General features: G+C 40.4%; 1 protein-coding gene across 1 annotated transcript in view; it reads left to right on the forward strand.

Annotated features, from left to right (window-relative positions):
- Positions 1-25078, forward strand: part of ALDH1L2 (aldehyde dehydrogenase 1 family member L2) — a 120335-nt gene that overhangs the window by 80872 nt on the left and 14385 nt on the right. Inside the window, exons 10-16 of the mRNA XM_082256207.1 lie at positions 2544-2688; positions 9629-9748; positions 12120-12247; positions 16265-16415; positions 20229-20299; positions 21199-21304; positions 22830-22917. Of these exons, the coding sequence (XP_082112333.1) occupies positions 2544-2688; positions 9629-9748; positions 12120-12247; positions 16265-16415; positions 20229-20299; positions 21199-21304; positions 22830-22917 (809 nt within the window). The remainder of the gene's footprint in view (positions 1-2543; positions 2689-9628; positions 9749-12119; positions 12248-16264; positions 16416-20228; positions 20300-21198; positions 21305-22829; positions 22918-25078) is intronic.

Below are 25078 nucleotides of genomic sequence, written 5' to 3' on the forward strand. Positions count from 1 at the left end.
TAATTCATTTGAGGATAGTGCCATGAATTATTTGGCATAGCGACCCCCCCCCCTCCCTCTTACACTAAACAAAAAGGTAATAAATCATATACAATTGCTACACAGGTCATATTATAATTGAATGTTATTAACCGCTTTCCGACCGCCGCACGACTATTTACAGCGGGGGTCAACCCCTCACAGGCAAAGTGACGTAGGACTACGTCGCTCGCCTGTGAGGCTCTAAGGAGCGAGGGCTCGCCGCCAGAGGCGCGCTCCCGCCCCCGCTCGTTCCCTAAGCAGTCCGCGCAAGTGACCTGATTTCCGCCGGTCACTCGCGATCTCCCCGTGGAGAGGGAGAAAGGCAGGCGGCTAATGTAAACAAAGCCCCTGTCATTCTCCCCTGTGTAAGAACAGAGATCATACGGTCCTGCTATGTAGGATCGTATGTCTCTGTTGTTACACCACTAGCCACACCCCTTTACAGTTAGAAGCATGCCCCTAGGGACACACTTAACCTCTTGATCACCAATAAAGTTAGCCCCTTCCCTGCCAGTGTCATTTTTACAGTAACAGTGCATATGTATAGCACTGATTACTGTAGTAATGTCACTGGTAACCCCAAAAGTGTCAAAAATGTCAGTCAAGGGTCCGATCTGTCCGCCGCAATGTCGCAGTCCCGCAAAAAAAATCGTAGATCACCACCATTACTCGTTAAAAAAAAAAAAAAAAAAATGACAGAAATCTTTCCCTTAGTTAGTAAACGCAATAACTTTTGCGCAAACCAATCAAAATACGCTTATTGCGATTTTTTTTTTTTACCAAACATATGTAGCAGAAAACAAATTGGCCAAAAATGTTAAAAAAATTAGATTTTTACATTTTTTGGGGGGGAATTTCATATAAAAAAATTTGAAAAATATTGTTATTTTTTCAAAATGTATGCTCTTTTTTTTTGTTTATAGCGCAAAAAGTAAAAATCGCACAGGTGATCAAATATCACCAAAAGAAAGCTCTGTTTGTGAGAAAAACAGGAAATCAATTTCATTTGGGTACAGCGTCGCACGACCACGCAATTGTCCGTTAAAGTCACGCAGTGCCGAATCGCAAAATAGGGCCTGGTCAGGAAGGGGGTAAAATCTTCCGGGGCTTAAGTGGTTAAAAAGGACCTTTCCTTTTCAATTTACAGCCGGTGTAACTTTCTGTAAAATGTAATGAACTATGGCTAACTGGAGGCGTTCTGTGCACAGATGGTGTACAGAACACCCCCCTGAAATGTAATTTCCTGCTTGTGTGATTGGCTCACTGATTTTCCCAGAAGTCTGCTCTAAGATACAAGTCTGATTTTGGGCATCCCCTGCAACAAAAATGTCATTTTTGGTGAGATACTCGAAAGGGAAATTACATCTAAAGGGATGCAGACCCTGCCTCTTTCAACATTAGGACTCTGCAAGTGCATCAGCTAATCGACAATTGGGTGGTCGTGCGAAGCTGTACCCAAATAAAATTGATGTCCTTTTTTCCCCATGAATAGAGCTTTCTTTTGGTGGTATTTGATTACCTCTGTGGTTTTTATTTTTTGCACTATAAACAAAAAAAGAGCGACAATGCTGAAAAAAAACATATTTATTTTTAACTTTCTGCTATAAAACATTCCCAATAAAAAAAAATTAAAAATCAATTTTTTTTTATCAATTTAGGACAATATGTATTCTGCCACAAGTAATGGCAGCGATCAGCGATTTTTTAACGGGACTGCGACATTGCGGCGGACAGATCGGACACCTAACTGACACTTTTGACACTTTTGAGGGGACCAGTGACATTACTACAGTAATTAGTGCTAAAAATATGCACTGTTACTGTACTAATGACACTGGCAGGAAAGGGGGTTAACACCAGGGGCGATCAAAGGGTTAAATGTGAGCCTAGGGGGTATTTTCAAACTGTGTGAGGGATTTACTCACTGGATGAACACAGACCTGTGTTCCTAAATGGGAGGAACACAGGATCCATGTGTTCATCACTGACAGTACAGCGGTCTGCCTTGTTTACATCGGCAGACCACCGTTCTGTCTCCATGGGGAGCGATCGTGGGTGCTCGGCAGACATCACATCCGCAGGACCTGTTGATTGGCTCCCCCTCTAGCCAATCGGCGCGTGCGTGTGCGCCCCCAATATCTGCTACACTAAGTGACGTACGGGTACGTCGTTTCGCGTAACAGAGCCGACCTGCCACAGTAAAACTATGGCGGATGGTGGGCAAGTGGTTAAAGACACTCCCATTAGATCCACTTTGCACATGGACACAGACAAACAGCTATTTCTTCAGAATAACAAAAGGTAGGAATCTGCTACTACGTTTGGTAAAATCCTTGCAATATACATAGATCACCCAGAGGGGAATTTTTTTTTTTTTTTCTCAACAAAACTAGAGTTACTCTTTAAACAACACAGTGACTTTAAATAGGGACTGCCTTAGGGACAAATTTAATGAAGGGTAGCTGGGGGTAACTTTTATGTGTCATTATATCTTTTTTACTCTGAATTATGTACTTTCACAGGTTGGTTGAGGAGATCAAACAGAAATGTAGTGGGTTAGAACTACAGAATGAAGATGTCTATATGGCCACTACATTTCAAGACTTCATGCAGATGGTTGTGAGGAAATTCAGAGGAGAAGATAAAGAAGAACTAGTTATAGATTATGTGAGTGCTGAAAACCCATTTATAGAAAAAAAAAAGGAAACATTAAAGCATGTATGAGTTTGTGGTGCCTGCTGTCTACATTCAGAATGGTTTCAATACAGCCAGTCGTTGGTTCTATCGGTGTTCCCCAAGCTACATAGCTGTTTTATGGCCTATGTCAATGTTAGTGGCTGTGTTGATCTTTCATATTGTGAGATTGCCTGTGAGATCTTTCAGAATTTATTGACATGTCTATCTGACCTGCAGTTGACCTGCTTCATGATGCTTATTTGTTCCATAAGGGCTCATACACAGTGCAGCTAAAAAAAAAGCTGTTTTTACTGGCATTTGAGCTTTTATTTCTCTGCCTAAAAGCTGGAAGAAACTTGTGCTTTTTTTGCATGTTTTTATTTAGCTTTTATCAGCTTTTTTGAGTATGTGTTTTTTTTTTTTCAGACCCTCCCCTCGTCTCCTTTTTCCTTTTTTTGTGCATTTTTGAGCTTTTTTGTGCTTTTTCATGCACTTTTGGGTACTTAGGCGTCTTTTCTGCTTAAAAGCTCCTCTCAAAAATGTGAGTTTAGTGGGGGGGTTTTTTTCTGCTTGTAAGATCATATGCCTGTAAACTCCTGAAAAAGCCATAGTGTGTATGGACATGTTGGCTAACATGGAGTGGAGTTTCCAGGCAAAAAAAAAAAAAATGAGAGCTCAAAAAAGCTCAAAAGCCTGTAGTAGCAACTTTGAGCTTCCTTAAGATTTAATGCGAATACGCCCCTAGACTTGTATTGGGAGAGAAGGATAGGCAGTATGGCGCTCATAGGTGGTGCTGTATGGGGTTGGCTGCAATACAGGGTTGGGACGTGTATCCTGGATGGACCCGGATGCAGGTCGGCTTGATATTGGGTGGGTATGCACAAGGAAGAGAGAATTAGCAGTCCATGTGCAAGTCCCTGAATGAAACAAGGGGAATTAATCAACCTGGAATCCAATGAGGGATGAATAAGTCCGTGATGGATCCGGGAGTGGATGGATGGATCAAAGGGCACTCAGGGCTGCTGACCGAGGGAGTGAAGTCAACTCTGTGCAGGAAAGTATTGGGAGAGAAGCTGGCACAAACAAAAGCCCACTGACACCAACCTTTATTCTGAAGAGAAAGAGACCTTTTTCTAGAACCTGTCCTTTTTGTTTTCATCCCACACTGCTGGAACTCTTCTTGAACTCTGTCAACTGTCTAAATTACAAAATTAGCCAAATAATATCACTGAATGCTCTGACATTTTGTTAGATGCAGTTTGTATTTAGTAGTTTTGAAGAAAACATTTCTAGAGTGGACAGTGAATGCAAAAAGAAGGGAGAAATCTGATAGCTGAGCCTGTACGGGTAATTGCGTCATACTCTTGGCGTAAGTAGAACAGTAAACAGCCACTGCCCTCTGGCTGTATGCCGACTTCTAACTGTACTTTTCTCAGATCATAGCCAGGCATGGCAAGATGACTCTTAAAGCTGAACTTCAGGGAGATTTAAAAAAAAAAAGAACGAATGCAGTTATGTAACATTCAGTAGTTAAATGCAAGTATCCCACTTTGCTTTTATTTGAGCCTCTTATAATCCTTTGTGAAGCATATTGAGAAAGTGAGGATCAGCAATAGACACCTCCCAGGCCGACGGCGAACATGCCGAAACGGGGGCAAGCAGTTTGAGCAGAGTGATTATGTGTATTGACGTGGCCCTGTAGCTTTCACATGCGTTTGCAAATGTGTGCTAACTAAACCCCTGTATTGACGCAAACTGTTAGACAGGCCAATTTGGTTGGTAAGCAGACTGGTTGGCAAATTGAACTGGGAATTTTATCTCTGTTTGTTTCATGATTATGTGTATTGCTTCTCATTCATTGTTCACTCAGAAAGCAGGGGTGTGCCTTAACCATAGTGTGCTGCCTACAGTGGAGGACCTAGCATAGGTGTGCGCAGGGGGTGTGCCTGGGCACACCCTAATCCCTACATGCAGTGCCTATTCCCCCCTACTACCCAGGCTTCCCCCCATGTTGGCCCTCTACCCTGCAGTGCTGCTGGCTTCCCTCCTCTCCTCTCCCCCCAGCTGCTGCGGGAGATGTTTTAGGATGGAGAGCGGGGAAAGGGGCTAGTCAATATGTAATTTATCAGCCCCTTTCTTTTCTAAATGAACACAGTGAACACACTCACTCACTGTGTCCATTCATAACTGAAAAATAATAATCTGTGTTTACTATTTTTGTTTGTGAATGAACAGGACGCCGCTCAGTACAGAGCACTTCACATTCATTCGCTACCCCGTGCAGCTGAGGCTGCAGAGAAAGGCATGTGTGTTTGAGCTCTGGGGTGCATACCCTAATGCATGGGCTGCACACACCTATGAGACTTATCTATACAGTCTGCAAGTAGTGCCTGGCTCACAAGATTGACGTGAATGAAATACAAATCTTTTGGCAGTTAAACACTTCCAGTCCAGGGCAATCTTGACATTTCTCTCCTACATGTAAAAAAACATCATTTTGCTAGAAAAGTACTTAGAACCCCTAAACATTATATATTTTTAAGCAGGGGCCCTAGAGGAAAAATTGCAGGTGTTTCATATTTTTATGTCACACAAATTTGCACAGCGGTTTTTGAAATGCAGATTTTTTGGAAAAAATACACTTTAACTAATCCTAATGTACAAAAACACAAAATAATACCCAATTGTTTTGTAAAGTATAAAAGATGGTGTTACTCCAACTAAATAGATACCAAGCATACCACACAAGTAACATAGACCATAATTACCCTAACCCACCCAGCCCCCAAACCCAAACACTTTGGAGCTTCTTCCCCAAAACAAAAACTGCATTGCAGGGAGGACATGGTGTAACACTGGTCAACGACACCTGTAAAAGGCTCCCAGATTGCCGGAAGTTTGTGTACTGGAAGAGAGAATCAAGAAATATAGTTTCATCCAGGCCTGCACAATGATAGATAGATTAGTGTAACGAACCATGTACATAGGAGTTTCAACAGGGTAGTCACAAGAAGACACAGCAGGATATTGGCCCACTAGTGAAACTAATGTAGAGACATCCAACAGTTCCAACTAGAAACGGAACCCTTAGACCGCATACAGTGCAGCAGACATTATATAAACTTTGTATTGGGGTAAAAGGCCTCAGCTGCCATAAAAGAAGTAAACAAGTGTCATCTTCAGATAGGGGTATACAGTGCATCTGGAAAGTATTCACAGCACTTCACTTTTTCCACATTTTGTTATACCTTAGTCTGGGAGGTGACCAAGAACCTGATGGTCACTCTGACAGAGCTCCAGCGTTTCTCTGTGGAGAGAGGAGAACCTTTCAGAGGAACAACCATCTCTGAAGCACTCCACCAATCAGGCCTGTATGGTAGAGTGGCAAGACGGAAGCCACTCCTCAGTAAATGGCACTTGACAGCCCACCTGGAGTTTTCCAAAAGGCACCTGAAGGACTCTCAGACCATGGGAAACAAATTTCTCTGGTCTGATGAAACAAAGATTGAACTCTTTGGCCTGAACGGCATACGTCATGTCTGGAGGAAACCAGGCACTGCTCATTACCTGGCCAATACCATCCTAAAGTGAAGGAAGGTGGTGGCAGCTTTATGCTGTGGGGATGTTTTTCAGCAGCAGGAACTGGGAGACTAGTCAGGCTCGAGGGAAAGATGAATGCAGCAATGTACAGAGACGTCTTTGATGAAAACCTGCACCAGAGCGCTCTGGACCTCAGACTGGGGAGAAGGTTCATCTTGCAACAGGACAACGACCATAAGCACACAGCCAAGATAGCAAAGAAGTGGCTATGGGACAACTCTGAATGTGTTGAGTGGCCCAGCCAGAGCCCAGACTTAAACCAGATTGAACATCTCTGGAGACATCTGAAAATGGCTGTGCACCAACACTCCCCAACCAACTGTTGGAGCTTGAGAGGTCCTACAAAGAAGCATGGGAGAAGCTGCCCAAAAAAGGTGTGCCAAGCTTGTAGTATCATACTCAAAAAGACTTGAGGTTGTAATTGGTGCCAAAGGTACTTCAGCAAAGTATTGAGCAAAGGTTGTGACTACTTATGTACATGGGATTTTTTTCCTTTTTTATTTTTAATAAATTTACAAAGTTTGTAAACAAACTTCTTTCACGTTGTCATTATAGAGTATGGTTTGTAGAGTTTGGAGGAAAATAATGAATCGAATCCATTTTGGAATAAGGCTGTAAAATAACAAAATGCAGATAAAGTGAAGCGCTGTGAATACTTTCCGGGTGCACTGTCAAAGGAGGTTATCATAACGATTGTACTATGAAGGAATAACTGGAAAAGACCACTTGATCAGGTACACTCAGTGGGGCGGTGTATGGGGGTTGGACCTAGAGGGCACATGCAGTCCCAGGGTGTCAACCCAGTGCAAGGCATCTTGTGAATCAGTAAAAAAGTGAGCCTTTCCGAATTGGATCAGATGGCGGCAGGGTGTCAGGGGACATGTGTCTGCAGACATCCGCTGCTCCAAAGAGGAGACTGGCAGACCTTATCGGATCACCCGTGTGAAAGGGGCCTAACAATGTCAGTCAGCAGTTGGGAGACAAATGTTACTCATATAACAGAATTTGTAAAAAATGTAGAAGAATCTGCGCTCAGACAGCTAGATCAAGAACAATGAAGTCCAAATAAAGCAATAAGTGTAGGCAGCCAACTAAATAGCAGATTACAGGCTAAAATAGGCATAAAATAAAAATGTAGTAGCGCCAAAACACTAAAAAATGTAAAACATCCACATAAAGTCCCAAAAGTCCATAAAGAGTGGAGGAGATAGTGTAGACCAGTTCCCAAACTCCAACTGTGCAGAAATGGAGAGCCGACACCCAGACGTGGAATAACACCAACTGCTTACCAGATAATGAATAATTATGAGCGATGGATAGGACACAAATACGGCATCAATCAAGGGATCAATCTCGTCTTATGGTCACATCAGCCCCATTCAAATAAGCAGCCACAATGTTAGGGTGACGATATGGATAAGGGTCAAACCACCAGGTGGAGTATATGGTCACATCAACTCCGGTTTACCTCAATGAAAGAAGGCAGGACGATAGTGCAGATCGTATGGGTAGTTTATTCATTCTTAAATAGAAATCATACTCACATTGAAGTGGATAATAAAAGCATAATGAAATAAACCACGGTATAGGATGGCGTGCTGCTCGTAAGTCGGGTCGCCTGACGCGTGTCGTCAAAACAATGACATCATCATTGCCTCTATACAGACCTTCATGGAAGGATCACTAGTTTGAAAGTAACTTTTTAATTACATTACCATTAAAAAGCTTATATGAAATTTAGGTGACTGGGTTTCGATCTACTTTAAAGAAAAACTTTGCCCAGGAGCTAAAAATTGCAAGTAGGAAGTTTTCTTTCGCAGAAATATACCAGGGCTGATTTACCTAAAGGAGTTGAAAATCTTACCTCAAAACATTATGTGAATATTCACTTCAATTATTCGATCAGGTAAAAAGCATCTATACATGATTGGGTATTTAAAGTAAATAGGTATTTGCTTTTTACATGATTGGATTATTTAAGTGAATATTCATACATTTTTTCGTAAACATTCTCAACCCCCCTTAGAAAATCATCCTTAGTATGTGCCTTCTTTAGTTCCGCTTTAAGTTGTACTGGGAAAAACATGGAGGCTGCCAGTGCTTAGTGGTTCCCGGGAAGTCCTACTAATCCCATGGCTGTGAAATTTTCTCAGGTACTGATTTGAAAGTATATAAATCAAGACATCTGATGTCTCTCTTACTTTTTAATCTGCATGTTTATGCCAGATTAGTGGTTGATTTACTATAACTGGAGAGTGTAAAATATGGTGGAGCTCAGGATAGAAACAAATCAGCTTCCAGGTTTTTTGTCAAAGCCTAATTGAACAAGCTAAAGTTATAAGCTGATTGGCTACCATGCACAGCTGCACAGCATTTTGCACTCTCCAGTTTTAGTAAATCAACTCCAATGTGTACCTATGTGAACCCTAGTATTCCTCCAGAGATTTCTAGGGGTTCCTTGAGCAGTAGTCGGTTAAATTCCCACCTGGGGATGCCTGAATAGTTCTGGCACCAGTGCGACTTGGTAGAGCCAATGTCATGGTACCAGTGGAGCGCCTCCTCTTTTTTGCTAGTTAACTAACCACTGGCACCAATGACCATGTTAGCTGCCTATAAAGGAGGGCATTCTTTCCACGTGCCAACAATGTAAGGACCATTCTTCACACTGACCGCCAACGTAAGGGGCATTATTTCCAATGACCACAAATATATGGGTCGTTCTTTTCAATGATCACCAGCCTAAGGGGACTGCCTCTCACCAATGTGGTGTGGCTTATGTACCATAATTCGAATATAAAATAATTTTTAGTACAGTCCTGCATATTATTATTACTATGGATCCATAGTAAAAAAGATGGGAAAGGCCATCATACACTATACCAGTGATGGTGAACCTTGGCACCCCAGATGTTTTGGATTTATATTTCCCACGATGCTCAACTACACTGCAGAATGCATGAGCATCAAGAGAAATGAAGTTCCAAAACATCTGGGGTGCCAAGGTTTGCCATCACTGCACTATACAGTTTGTACATTCTCTTTTAGATCTACCCTGTAGTGTAGAGACCTTTGCAGTTGAATTCAAACGTAATCGATTGTTTAGGTTTTCTCTTCTATCTAAAGGTTTTGAAAAATTAAAGAAAATAGATGATTGTACAACCAGATTGTAACGTGTGGTCACCGTAAGTATATTGGCTTTAGCGATGTACTGTATATGCATGGGTTTAGAATACAAACACAGAAATTGCTGCTTACAAGTACATATTGTTGTTGATCGACCATTTGTAAATTACCTAGTTTTGTTGAATAATTTATTGTTTTAAAACGACAGGCTACATTAGATGTGAACAACATGACTGTGAAGATGCCATACCAGTGTTTTATAAATGGGCAGTTTGTGGATGCCGACAGTGGGAAAATGTATGACACTATTAATCCAACTGATGGATCGGTAAGTGTGACTGCTTTATAAGATGGGAAAGATGGACACTCTTTAGAGTGAGGGAACGTTTACATCATACGTGCATGAAAACTGATGGGAAAACCATGCAGATTTCACTTGCAGAGACATGAGTTTACATCAATTTACAGGGAACAATTATTATTTTTTCATTCCCCCTGCAGAACGCATGTAGAAAGACAAGGTCTAAGGGCCAGTTCATTCCACATGCAGTCCAGCGTGCTTTTTTTCTTCATCAAACGAGCATGGATAGTAGGTTATATGGTTTTCAATAGCATAGTTCACACCAGTGCAGTCAGTTCCAGTGTGTTTCAGTTCTAGGAGACAAGTAGAACACACTGAATTTTTTCTGCACTGGACTGTACTGGAACACAGTAAAGTGCATCAAAAATGCACTGGAATGCACCTAAATGCACCAAAAATGTATTGGAACACACATGTACTTATTTAAAGTTAGGAAAAAAGAGTGGGGAAAAAATGCACTGGACCGTATCAAAAACTGGAGCACATCTGGGCTGCATTTCTGTGGTGTAAACTGGCCCTAAAACTGTATAAAAAGACACTTTTTGACATAACACTGTCACCCTTTCAAATAGGGCTCGTTTACACCATGCGTGCATTAAAACTGATGGGAAAATTGCGCAGATTTCACGCGCAGAGATGTGAGTTTACATCAGTTTTCTTGCATGTTTCAGTGAGTTTTTATGCATGTTGACATCAGTTTTATTGTGCATTAGTTATGTGCCATGTTCCCACCAATGTTGATTTCATCCCACCAATGTTGATTTCATGTCAGTTTTTTTTTTCTTTGCAGAAAACTGCATACACGTTGCAAATTCCTGCGCAGAAAAAATCAGCATGTTGTTTTTTGAACAGGGCCTTTAAACTTTGTACACACGGGCCAAATATTGGGAGACATTTGCTTGTTCAGAAAAAAAATGGCCGACATTTGGCCCATGTGGATGTAAGTCTGTCCAACAGAAGCTGGCCCTTTGGTCGGCTTCTGTTGGATGAGCATGCTGGAAAACCAGCAGCCGACCGACTTCCGATCAGCGCTCTCAGCTAATGGCGGAGAGTGCTGATTGGAGAATTTTGGCGGGGGGGGGGGGGGGCGCAATCCCCTGTCAGAACACAACAGCTCTGCAGGGGAGATCGCTGTACTAATATTGGTTAGTGTGTACCAGGCTTTAGAGAACCATTGTTTTCTTTGAGCCCTTGCAGAACCTGTGCAGAAAAACTGAGGTCTATGCACCATGATGTGAACGAGGCCTTAAAGTAAGACCAAACACACAGGCTATCAGTATTTCATGCATAAAGGACATGACGTTTTCTTGCATTTAATAATCTCTATAATTCCTTGGGAATGAGAACTGACATTTGGCTTGTTGCTGTTGGTGGCATCTTTAAAAGTGAGGAATCCCTGATTGGTACCTGAGTCACCAGAACTAATATCCCCACTGGAATATTTCCCCTCTGTTCCTGTTCTGGTGACATCCCAAAGTTTGGGATTTTCTTTCACTTCTGGTGATAATGGTAAACCGGACAGATAGAGAGGGTAAAGCTGGGTATATATATATATATATATATACATGTGAATTGGATGGGTTTTACACCGCATCCAATTCGCATAACGTGAATGGGACCGGCTTTTAATTTAGTCGGTTCACACATGTCCGGGGCGGCTGAAGTGCGAATTTGAAAAGGGTCCTGTGCGTTTTTAGGTCCGGTTCAGGTGCGAATTCAGGGAAAAATTCGCACCTGAATTCAGGGAAAAATTTGCACCTGAATCACACCTGAACACAAACGCACAGGACACTGGACTGAAAACAGCAGCCGGACCTGTGTGAACCAACTGTCAATCTCCCTAACAGAGGTACATAGAGCAATACAAACTAACAGGTATTCTAATCCCTTTCCACTCTATCCAAATTGTAATGAAAGGTTTTGCTTTAGGCTGTCAATACGGTATACAATTTTCTTATTCAATTTCCTTAAGATTTTCTTTTAGAAAGTGTTTAGGTTTGACCTCATATTATATGGTTTTGTTAAATCTAAAGGAAAATTGTACAAGAGAATTGTATAATGTATGGCCAGCCTTAGTTATGGTCTAAGCCTATTTTATTTGATTTGGGTTGCTTATTAGATTACTGAAATAAAGCAACAGTGTTTTTCTCAATTTAAAGTTACAATTTCCCCACTTGTCTAATTTTAAATGGCGTTTATATACATTCATGGGGATAACGGTTTTGGGTAAAGGCAATGTTTGAGTGATGATTTCCCCAAGAGTTTTGAAAATTGCAGTTTAGCATATTAGTTTATGACTTGAGAATTGAAAAACATGTGGAATTATGTTTGCCCGCAGGTGCTATGCAAAGTCTCATATTGCTCTGTAGCAGATGTAGATAAAGCTGTTGCTGCAGCAAAAGATGCCTTTGAAAATGGAGAGTGGGGAAAAATGAATGCAAGAGACAGAGGGAGAATATTATACAGGTAGGTAATACATGTAAAATGCTGCATAAGGCCAAGACACCAAAGGAACATTATTTATTAAAAATAAAAAATACAGTATTGCGAGATTTGAAATTACAGTCACATGGTTGAAAATAAAGACCGTTATTCTTGTGTCATAGTATATAGAGTATATAGCTTGAAACATTTTGGATTCATTTTGTATATGGTTTCATGAATCAGTTAAAAATGATTTATCTGAGCCCATAGAGAACAAAAGATAAAAAAGCTTTTAGCATTGTTACTTTTATGCATGAAGTTTGCACTTCCAGAGTATGCATGGTTTTCCAGCAGATATTCTGGTTAAAACACACATTTCAAGTTTAATAAATCACATGAGAAGTCACTTGATTCCCCCACCCACACTAACTTGTGTGGATGGAGGAATCGCCCCTGCCAGCACCTGGGGCTGTCTGATTACCCGATCTGATTGGATGCAGTCACTGTTCAGCTGCAGATTTTCCACTCAAAATCTTTGATTTTACAATCAAGTTTGTCGGGCCAGGTGACGTTGGCAGGAATCGGACGAAACTGGTTTTGTGTATGGCTAGATTGTCAATTTCATATTGTGTCTTCTAGCAAGTAGAGCACCCAGCCTATTTGGGCATTGTCTATGCTAGAAACAATGTGTGCTTGGTTTTTCCCAAAATTGTAAATTTCATTGCAATATGTTGTCACTATATAAACAAACAGTAACAATAATAATGTGTTCCTTCACATTTACATTATTCTCTTCATTACACATGAACACATTTGCATTAAAGATCACTCACCTTTCTTGTATAGTGTTATGTAGAATAGCACAGATAATGGCATGTGACCTTTTACAGACCTTAAAATCTTTGGTGATTTTTGTTGCTTTAGAGCCCATACTTTTACTATAAGGCCTCATGCACACAGAGTGTTTGAAAAAACGAGCTGCAAAGCCAGTTCTGACGCCAGGAAAAAGCAGCTGTAAAGTTGTGCTTTTATTTTGTATTGGCGTTAATGCACGTTTTAGCCACGTTTAGCAGCGTTAGCATTTAGCATCCTTTCTCTGCCCTCTTCTATTTTCCAACCTCAAATCCAACTACAACGAAAAACGTCTGACGTGGTCTAACGCTGTATGCATCGTTAAGCAGCCTTTAGAAGCGTCAGGCGTTATTACAACTGGACGCGCTGGCCCAGGAGGTTTTTTTTTAGGCCTCATGAACACAGGGCATTTTTTCAGGTGCTTTTAGGAGCATCAGGCTTTTTTAAGCTGCAAAAAAAACACCTGATACTTCTAAAAGCAGCTGTAAAAGTGCCCTGTGTGCATGAGGCCTAATGTTATTCTATGGCCTCATGCACAAACAGGCTTTTAGGAGCTGTAAGTGGTATGTAAAAAAAACCCAGGGCCAGTGCACTCTAGAGCAGCAGCCTAAAGCCCCGTACACACGATCAAATTATCGAACGATCTGTCGTCCGTTTTTTGTGGCATGCTAGTATGATGTGGAAAATGAAAAGGTTATTTTCATATGAATTTTCCCGTACGACAGAATTCTACTTTAGAAGTAATGTCATGTGTTGGATTGTTTTGTGTTCTTTCGTCTCTGAGCATGCCTAGTCTTGCTCTTAAGATTTTTTTCCGTCGAGATCTCTACTAATGAGACGAAAATCGGACGTTGTTTTGACGGACGACAAAAATTTTATAGCCTGCACATCAGGATTTTGTCAGCCGAAAAGTCAGAGTTGGCTGTCGAAAGCAACATACTAACAATCCAAAAGTCGACAGATCGGTCGTCGGACAAATTTTCCCAACAGATTTTCTTATCGTGTGTACGGGCCTTTAAGCTGTAAAAATGCCTGACGCTGCTAAAGGCTGCATAACGTCGCATACATCGTTACGCCACGTCAGATGTTTTTAAACTGCTTTTTCCTGGCGTCAGAACTGGCTTTGCAGCTCGTGTTTTCAAACGCCCTGTGTGCATGAGGCCTTACAGCTTATAAATGCCTATGCCACTTACAGCTCCTAAAAGCCTGTGTGTGCATGAGGTCAAAGAATAACATGGAGGGGCGTTTTTGAGCTACAAAAAAAAAAAAAACGCATGGCGCTTCTAAAAGCAGCTGTAAAAACACCCTGTGTACATGAGGCCTAAATAAGGAACTGGATTTAGAAATAGTTAATTAGAATGCAGAAGCAGCTGATAACAATAACAAAAGTGTCCATGGTGTGCAGGGCATCTTATATCTTGTTGCAAATTTACTTTATTAACCACTTGCCGACCGCCGCACGACTGTCTACGTCGGCGGTCAGCCCCTCACAGGCAAACTGACGTAGGTCTACGTCGCTTGCTTGTGAGGGTCTAGGGAGCGAGCGCGCGCCCCCGGAGGTGCGCTCCCGCGTGGTCACGGACCCCCCCCGCGCGTGTGACCGGCGGACCCGATGTCCGCCGCTCACTCTGCGATCGGCGGGGGAGAGGGAGAAAGTCAGGCAGCTTGTGTAAACAAGCTGCCTGTCATTCTCCCCTGTGTATGAGAGATGATCATACGGTTCTACTATGTAGAACCGTTGATCACCGTTCATACAGCTGAAGCCACAGCCAATCACAGTAGAAAGCACGCCCCTAGGGACACACATAGTCCCTCCCTTCCAAATAAAGTTAACCCCTTCACTACCAGTGTATTTTTACAGTAACAGTGCATATATATAGCACTGATTACTATAGAAATGTTACTGGTAACCCCAAAAGTGTCAAAAATGTCAGTCAAGGGTCCGATCTGTCCGCCGCAATGTCGCAGTACCGCAAAAAAATCGCAGATCGCCGCCATTACGCGTTAAAAACAAAACAACAAAAATGACAAAAATCTTTCCCTTTGTTAGTAAACGCGATAACTTTTGCGCAAACCAATCAAAATATGCTTTTTGCGATTTTATTTTACCAAACATAGGTAGCATAAAATAAATTGGCCGAAAATATTAAATTTTGATTTTTACATTTTTTTGGGGGGGAATTTCATATAAAAATATGTGAAAAATATTGTTATTTTTGCAAAATTTACGCTCTTTTTTTTGTTTATAGCGCATGATCAAAAAATCGCACAGGTGATCAAATACCACCAAAAGAAAGCTCTGTTTGTGGGAAAAAAAGGACGCCAAATTCGTTTAGGTACAGCGTCGCACGACCGCGCAATTGTCCGTTAAAGTCACGCAGTGCCGAATCGCAAAATACCCCCTGGTCGTTTAGCAGCCAAATCCTCCGGGGCTTAAGTGGTTAATTAAAGTGGATGTAAACCCTCACATATAACCAGTGAAGTGAATAGTCTCAGATGATACACAGAGATTAACAAATCCTCCTACATAAGTTGTTTATCTGCAGTCTTCTCTTTTTTTACATCCCTTAAAAAGTGCTGAATTTAGAATCCTTCTTCATCTGTCAGGAGCACAGAGGAGGGGGCGGGGAGCTGTAGTTACAGCTCTTGTACTGTGTGTGAGAGCTGATTGGAGGAAAGGGACACACAACCATGCAGAGCTGTGTTGTGAATAGATAAACTGTGTGCTGAACTGTCACCATTTTATCTCCTGTGTTGGGGTAACTTGTCAAAAGTGACACATACTGATAACAGAGGAAGGAAACACCAGAGAGAAATGACACTTAGAGCTTTAGAGAGACAAACACTAAAGATATATTTGCTTTGTTCAGATTTCATTACTGAGGCTTACAAGCATTTAAAGCGATAGTAAACTTATGTAAAAAAAAAAAAGTTTCTTCCTGCAAGGCAATATCATAATGTGCTAGTATGCACAGAATACTAGCATTTTATGAGTTACTTACCTTGAAACTAAGCCCTCCAGCAGCACGCTGTCAAAGCTGCAGAGGCTTCCATCTTCACCTGGTCTTCCTTCAGGGTTTGCGGGCTACAGTGGCTTGAATGGCTGAGCCACGGTGACATCACTGTGGGAGTCTCAGGCAGGGCACACAGCTCTGAAGGAATGGCATTTGCAAACAGCAAGGTATAAGCTGGAACTTTCCTTTTAAGACTGGCAGATCTTATGGAAGAACATCAAGAAGAGCTGGCAACTATTGAAGCATTAGACTCAGGAGCCGTCTACACACTGGCACTGAAAACGCACGTGGGGATGTCCGTGCAGACCTTCAGGTACTTTGCCGGATGGTGCGACAAAATTCAGGCAAGAACATACTTCCCTGGTTACTTATACACTTTTTAGTTACGGTATTAACACTGTTTTCATAGCTTAGCTAGCCTGTAGGATGTCTACCTTGTGCACGTGAAAGTGTAATAATTTGTTGGTAAAAGATTGACAATAAAAGGATAGGTGCATTTTTTTTTTTTTTTTTTTTTTTTAAAGCGTCCCCTTTTGATTTTCACAGTTTTTAAAGAATAAAGTATTAATAAAAAAAAAAAAAAAAAAAAAGCAGACAGCTTATAAACAAAGTATTAAAGCGTTTGTTACACCAACATTTCATATTCCTGATATGTGTCTGCTGTACCATGTACTTCTTCTATGATAAAGTATCCTGTTTTCTTTCTATTTCTATTTCTTCCTTTGTGTGAAATACCTGGTGTTCCTGCTAGTCCCCTTGCTTTCCTATTAAAAACTGACCGCACTAAGCAGGAGAGCACACCAGTGCTCTAGCTATGCTGGGAACTCAGTGTACTCTCCTCCAATGATCAGACTTGTCCTGACATGCCCCCACCAAACAGCCATTCACTGACAAGCTCAGTGTGCTGCGGCTTCCCCTCCCCCCAGCTCCTATGCAGCTGAGAATAGAGGCAATGTGATCACTTATAAAAAAGGGAAAAATTGTATTTATAATTTTTTTTTTATATCTAGACAAAATGTTTTGCCTTGCATTTCTATTTTAAACTGAATGGGTTGCTTTACAAGGAGATCGTTTACAATCACTTTAATAATTTTTATTTAAAATTAAAAAAAAAAAAGCAGACACAGCCATCATATCCAAAGGAGGTACAGCCCCGCATCATGACACTAATAGACATTGAGTAACAGTGAAATGATACAATAAATCAGACGTTAAAAAAATGGAAAACATATTATTTGTTATATATTCGTTATCAGAAGTGCAGAATAGAAGTCAACACTTAGCAGTGAAAGGGTTGATTGGTTAAGTAAAAAATAAGCCAGCAAAAGAGAGTGAAGGCATATTATATGTGAAATACAAAACAACCCTTTGTATTAACGTGTCTTAAAAGAAAGTTGTAGGGATAGAAATATAAGTGGTTGTTTGTTGACTTGTTTTTATTGGTTTCTGCTCCAGGGTTGTCATTAACCTGGAACAAACATGTCCATATAGTGTGCCTTACAGACAGTGGTGGGAAAAGGTTTTCTATCACCCAGGGGGAAAATGCCAAAGTGCGCCAGCCCTTCTCTTTCTGAGACCAATAGAGCATGTGTATCCACATATGCAGTGTCCGGGCCTGCACATTGTATATAAATCACAGCTGCTCTCCACCGGACCTAGGGTTATCCTCTGTTGGTTAATTGAAAACGGAAGAAGATGGCAGGGTGGGGGGATTTTGCAGCATGCTTATAATAGTATGACTTATTAAAAATTAACATGGTGAAACAGTGAGGTTTTTTAAGATTATCATAAACCAATATTTGTTCTTCCATCTGAAAACTAAAGCTTATAGCTACGACATATCTACCATTTAAATCTTTTATAAAAACAGTTAAGCCGGCTTTCCCCACCCTCCCTTGCTGGAAGAACACAATGGTCCAGCAGGAGGGATTCCCCTGTCAGCACTGTCTGTGTTGATGGGGGAATAAAGGTTGGAGGAAAGAAATTTACTCTGCCTAATTGCCTGCCTAAGGAAGACCCAGAAGAGGCTCCTGATCCATTTGCAACCCTTCCCCAAACCACAGTGCCCTAGAGTTGGCATCTCCTGCCTCAGTCTGGCCCCTGCGCATACTTTAGACGTACTTGTTATAGTTCAGTAAGAAAATTTTTAAGGAAGGATGCCATCCCTGGAAAATTCACCCTTGAAAACAATTTTATATATTTTATAAATATATATTATATATTATATACAGTATCTCACAAATTGAGTACACCCCATACATTTTTGTAAATATTTTATGATATCTTTTCATGTGACAACACTGAAGAAATTACACTTTGCTACAATGTAAAGTAGTGAGTGTACAGCTTGTATAACAGTGTAAATTTGCTGTCCCTTCAAAATAACTCAAAACACAGCCATAAGTGTCTAAACCGCTGGCAACAAAAGCGAGTACACCTCTAAGTGAACATGTCCAAATTGGGCCCAATTAGCCATTTTCTCTCCCTGGTGTAATGTGACTCATTAGTGTTACAAGGTCTCAGGTGTGAATGGGGAGCAGGTGTGTTAAATTTTGTGTTATCGCTATTGCTCTCTCATACGGGAAGTTCAACATGGCATCTCATGGCAAAGAACTCTCTGAGGATCTGAAAAAAAAAAAATTGATGCTCTACATAAAGATGGCCTAGGCTATAAGAAGATCGCCAAGACCCTGAAACTGAGCTGAAGCACGGAGGCCAAGACCATACAGCGGTTTAACAGGACAGGTTCCACTCAGAACAGACCTTGCAATGGTCGACCAAAGAAGTTTAGTGCACGTGCTTAGAGTCATATCCAGAGGTTGTCTTTGGAAAATAGACGTATGAGTGCTGCCAGCATTGTTGCAGAGGTTGAAGGGGTGGGGGGTCAGCCTGTCAGTGCTCAGACCATACGCCGCACACAGCATCAAATTGGTTTGCATGGATGTCGTCCCAGAAGGAAGCCTCTTGTAAAGATAATGCAAAAGAAACCCGAAACAGTTTGCTGAAGACAAGCAGACTAAGGACACGCATTACTGGAACCATGTCCTGTGGTCTGATGAGATCAAGATAAACCGATTTGGTTCAGATGGTGTCAAGCGTGTGTGGCAGCAACTAGGTGAGGAGTACAAAGACAAGTGTGTCTTGCCTACAGTCAAGCATGGTGGTAGGAGTGTCATGGTCTGGGGCTGCATGAGTGCTGCCGACACTAGGAAGCTATAGTTCATTGAGGGAACCATAAATGCTAACATGTACTGTGACATACTGAAGCAGAGAATGATCCCCTCCCTTTGGAGACTGGGCCGCAGTGCAGTATTCCAACATGATACCGACCGCAAACACACCTCCAAGACGACCACTGCCTTGCTAAAGAAGCTAAGGGTAAAGGTGATGGACTGGCCAAGCATGTCTCTAGACCTAAACCCTATTACACATCTGTGGGGTTTCCTCAAATGGAAGGGGCAGGAGTACAAGGTCTCTTACATCCACCAGCTCCGTGATGTCATCATGGAGGAGTGGAAGAGGACTCCAGTGGCAACCTGTGAAGCTCTGGTGAACTCCATGTCCAAGAGGGTTAAGGCAGCGCTGGAAAATAATGGTGGCCACACAAAATACTGACACTTTGGGCCCAATTTGGACATTTTGACTCAGTGGTGTACTCCGTTTTGTTGCCAGCGGTTTAGACATTAATGGCTGTGTGTTGAGTTATTTTGAGGGGACAGCAAATTTACACTGTTATAAAGCTGTACACTCACTACTTTACATTGTAGTGAAGTGTCATTTCTTCAGTGTTGTCACATGAAAAGATATAAAAAAAAAAATTACAAAAATGTGAGGGGTGTACTCACTTTTGTGAGATACTGTGTGTGTGTGTGTGTGTGTGTATATATATATATATATATATATATATATATATATATATATATATATATATATATATATATATATATATATATATATATATATATATATAATTTTTTTTTTTTAAATCTTAATGTCACTCTTGCAATAGGTTACAAACTGTATTCCTGCTTTTTATTCAGGACGCTGCCTCATTTCATCTATGAAAATGTTAGTGTTTCAGGGCTTCATGCCACTGCAGCAAAATGTATTTCTGGTGAATATTAGGTTAATTTTAAAAATTGTTTTTATTTTAATAGGGATCTACAATTCCAATAAACCAAGCACGTCCAAATCGTAATTTAACATTTACTAAAAAGGAGCCACTAGGGTGAGTATTTAAACCTGTACTAATGATATGTACAGTACACAGTTTTAAAGAAAACCTGTGAGAGAAATAACATATGAGCTGCCACTGATAACTTTTGTTCCAGGAACAAGTTCCACAGCTGTCATTCATATCCTTGCTTTTCTTACTGAGTCACTCACCTGGAAAAAGCAACACAGCCAGTGAAGTGTTGGGATGCGCAAAATACTTCTTCTGGTTCAGTAACTTGCCAGGTAGTGAATGAATGGCAGGGGAAGCCAGCCTTGGAATTTGCACCTTTTAAATACAAGTCAATAATAACATTTTCCATATTTCTATTTCCATCTATGGCTTTTAAACACTAGTCTGAGGAGAATTTGGCAAGCTTGCTTAAAGTCTTTAAAGAGCCCTTCAGCTCACATCTAGCGGTGCTGGATATAGCTTTAAATGAGCGTTCAGCAAGTTTTAGTTATCACTGAAGCTTGCTTAAAGATTGTTTAAAAAGCTACATCCAGCACACTGAATAATACCTATTTTCATAATTCCCAGACTGGAGATAAAGAGCAATTTATGGGCATGAAGAAATCTGCTCAAAACTTGTTAAAGCACTTACTGAACCCTGTGTGAAATTGAGCAGTGCCCATGTGTATGAGGTCTTAGAACAGAGCTAAACATGGACATGGTAAACAATTTATGCTATAGGTAACCTGCTCATTAAGCCAGGGAAGATGGTAATCCTGTTCCTTGCTGATCCAGCAAGAGGATCATTCTTCTGATATCACCCTTAGTAATATTAACATATGTTATTTCTGAACCTTATCCACTTTAAAACTAATCAACACTATTTCCAACTTTCTGAAAGATGGTTTTCAGCTCTGGTTTGGTTCAACATCTAATCTAGATGGGTTATGTTCTTTCCACAGTGTCTGTGCTATTGTTATTCCCTGGAACTATCCATTGATGATGCTCGCATGGAAGAGTGCAGCATGTCTGGCTGCAGGGAATACACTTGTTTTGAAACCTGCACAGGTACATTTTCTTTTATAAAAATTCTCCAAATACACATGACCATTGGCGTTCCAACAGCTGGATGAGGATATTTTGTAGGCAGTTACATCACTGGGTTGCAGTTTCTGGCTACTGACTGCTAAAATAAAGACTGTGACATATGTTCACATTGCTGCTTTCTGTAAATATCAGACTATATAGCCAAGTGTTTATGGGCATCTGACCATCACACATACATGACCTTTAATAGCCCACATTGTTCTGGGAATGCTTTCTATAAGATTTTGTGGCACATACCAGAATGTTAATACACTCACTTTGCAGAGATTTCCTCTTATGCCATTACATTTTTGCAGGCTAGCGATATCCTATCAGATTTTTACAAGTTGTGAGAACAATGCGATTTCAATGCCTTTGGGGTGCGGACACCCCTTATTAATCAAATGTGAGGTAGTGGGGATTTGGCTGGGCTGGCGGGGGTAGATTGTTCCACACAATCCATATTGTTTCTCTTGGCTTAGTCCAAAGCTATAAATGACTGCCCATTACACACTGCAATAGAAGATTACATGTGTATGCACATATTGTTAAAGAAATACAATTCAGTGCTCAGACTATGCATATGGCCAGCTTTAATATATAAGGTAGTAATATGAATTACCTCATAATTTGATGCAGATTACGACTGCTACACTGGAAATTCCCAATTATCTGCATTTGGATCTGGTCTAGCTTCCCTTTAAAGACAGTACAATATAATTTTCTTTTTTTTTTTTTTTTCTAATACATTTTTATTAGGTTTTTCAAAAAGAAACAATACAATCAAAAACAGTCACAAATAATAACAAGTTACATTTTACAATAGAACTTCCAATGGAGGAAAATAATCACTATAATCAATGATACATCAAACCCAGGATCAAATATTTAGTGAGCACACCAAAAGGACTACTTCTTGGCACAATATTCGGCGGGCAGTTCCCACTTATCGGACACCCCAGATAGGATCTATTTGTGTCTGATGGTGGGAAAAAGCCCCTGCAGGAAAGAGGGTGGTAATGATTTCTGCAAGGCGTAGTGGTCCTGCACACTGGAAGAAAAAAGTCAGAATGAAATCAATCGTCTAGTACCAATTAGCATTTGTCACCTAATGTAATGGTCATTTGAGATTGGCAGGATGACTTAATGTGAACAGCGTTCACTTGATCAGTCTGTATTTCTTGAGCAATCAGGAAGAGCAGTAGAAAAGTTGAGTCATTGATCTTAAATAGCAGGGTACAGAGTTGAATTTGAGTGGAGTTCCATAAAGGAGCAGATATATTATTGACGTGAAAGGTACAGACCAAGGTTGCCTCTCTTCGAGACTAGTGATGGTGGCAGTGGTGAACTAAACTATTTTGAACAGTGGCTGATTTTTAGGAGTAAAGTATCTTTGGAAGAGAGGGTGGTCTAGAAGGGGAGGGGGTGGATATAATTTTCATGCATTTCAGTATAATCCGTTTTTTGTGATTATGTCCCTGTGACATTTTATATTACCTTTTTTTAGGTTACACCTCTTACAGCTTTAAAATTTGCTGAGTTATCTGTAAAAGCAGGTGTACCCAAAGGAGTCATCAATATCCTGCCAGGGTCAGGTAATTTAAAATTTGCATCCATAACACTGTTATTTTCCAGTTTGTTTTTTTCATAAAATGATTTCAAATTCAAGGAAGAGCCCTGAGATGACACTCAAAATAACTCAAACTACTCAGCTGAATTACTCAAAATAAAAATGAGATATTAGATATTATCCGAAAAGGTGTTTTTAAGTTCAACAGATCCTACTCCACAGAATCATGACTATTTTGCAAAATCAATCTTTATCAATTTCTTAGAGACTAGCGTTTTTAAAAAGTGACACTCCCCTTTTTGCTCACATGGTACATATGTATTGTAACATATTGTTTCTTCACTGATCACAAAGCTTTTTGTAGACTGTTCTACACATTTAGTGTATTCACATTTTGGGAGCTCAAATTAGATCTAAACCCTTAATAAATCACATTTGGTCTAATAAAATATTTTGTGTCATAATGAACTGTTACTAGTTTTTTTCAAAAAATACTGTTTTCACCTTTTTTGTATCTCATGTTCATGGCAGGATTCCTGAATGTTGCATATTTAAAAAGACTGAAAACAGCTCATGAAATTCAGTGCACTTGTTAAAGTTTGTATTAGCTTTAATTAATTGGGTTTAGATCTCATTTAAAGGGTAACTCCACTTTCTTGGGGAAAAAAATATCTAACAAAGAAAACATAATATAGCGTATACAATTGGGACATAAGTTTTATTGTAATTGAATGTTATTAAAAATTACCTTTCCTTTCTGCAGCCGCTGTAATTTTCTGAAAAATGCAATGCAATATGGCTATATGGAGTTGTTCTGTACACAAAATGTATACTGAGCACACCCCAGAAACATCATTTCCTGCTTGTGTGATTGGCTCACCAATTATCCCAGAAGTCTGTACTAAGATACAAGTCAGATTTCAGGCTTTCCCTGCAACAAAAGTGTAATTTTTGGTGAGATACTTCCAATAGAAACACGTCCAAAGGGTAGCAGGCCAAGCAGATTTCCCCATTAGTGTCCTGCAGCTGCCACAGCTGATTGATAGTTATGAAACCACTCCCTTTCCCACAGGGGCACAGAGAAACACATAAGGATTTCTTCAGAATAACAAAAGGTAGGAATCTGCTACAAAGGTTGTTATAATCCTTGTAATTTACATAGATCACCCAGAGGGGAAGGTTTTTTTCTCAACAAAAAAGAAGTTACGCTTTAAGGTTTTTAGACACAACGGGTGAAGTACTCTTCACTTTATTCTTGAGTAGTTTAAAAGCTACATTGTCTGTGCACAGAGATGACTTCACCTTCATCTGTAAAGTGCATGTATGGAATTGGTACATAAGGCACGCAGTGTGAAGATGTTAGAAGAAGGCAGCAGATAATTCATCCCTCCAATGTCCTCTCATAACTGAAAAATCAATATTCAATGGTCTGATCCTTTAAAACTAGCAAATATGTGCTCATATATGTGTGGGATAGTTTAGGCTGAATGGATTTTCAAATACTTGCATCCAATACAGCCCAGTCAGATAATATTATTGGGCTGTGATGATTAATGTATATTATTTGGTCAAGTTTTCTGTCCTAATAGAACTGATTGAAGGGGTAGCCTGATTGGGAGCTCGGGGATAGAAGAGAAAAAGCTTACACTAGAATTCTGGTAGATTTTGAAGAGCAAATCATAGGCAAGAGGCAAGAAAACACATTGCCATAAGGTAGGCAGAGTAAATGCTAATCATGAAATTATTATTATACACGACTTATATAGCATCAACAGTTGTGCAGCACTGTACAAAATAGTTGGTGACAGTGCAGTTACAATATAATTCAATAAAAGTGTGATGAGAGGGCCCATGGGGTGGAGGGGAGAGAAAAGCGACAGCTGACTATGGAACATTGGGAGAGTAGGTACAGCCAATTTGAGAATGGTAAGGTTATCTAAGGGATAGATGATTGTGGACTAGGGGGTGCAGCACGGGGGTTAGAATGAGAGCTGATTGTAGTCAGGTAAGAGAGGAGGAAGATTGAAAAATGATTGTTACTAAAGGGTGGAGTGAAATTGGAGCAGCAGCCGATCATGTGCCAGTGGAAGTGAATGCAGAGGAGGCGGCAAGTTTACATTAATTGAGTCCCTTTTAATTTGTATATGAATTCATGTAAACATTTTGTGCTCTAAATTTGAAACACT

Source organism: Pelophylax lessonae (genome assembly GCF_965119305.1).
Source record: "Pelophylax lessonae genome assembly, chromosome: 4".
NCBI lineage: Eukaryota > Metazoa > Chordata > Amphibia > Anura > Ranidae > Pelophylax > Pelophylax lessonae.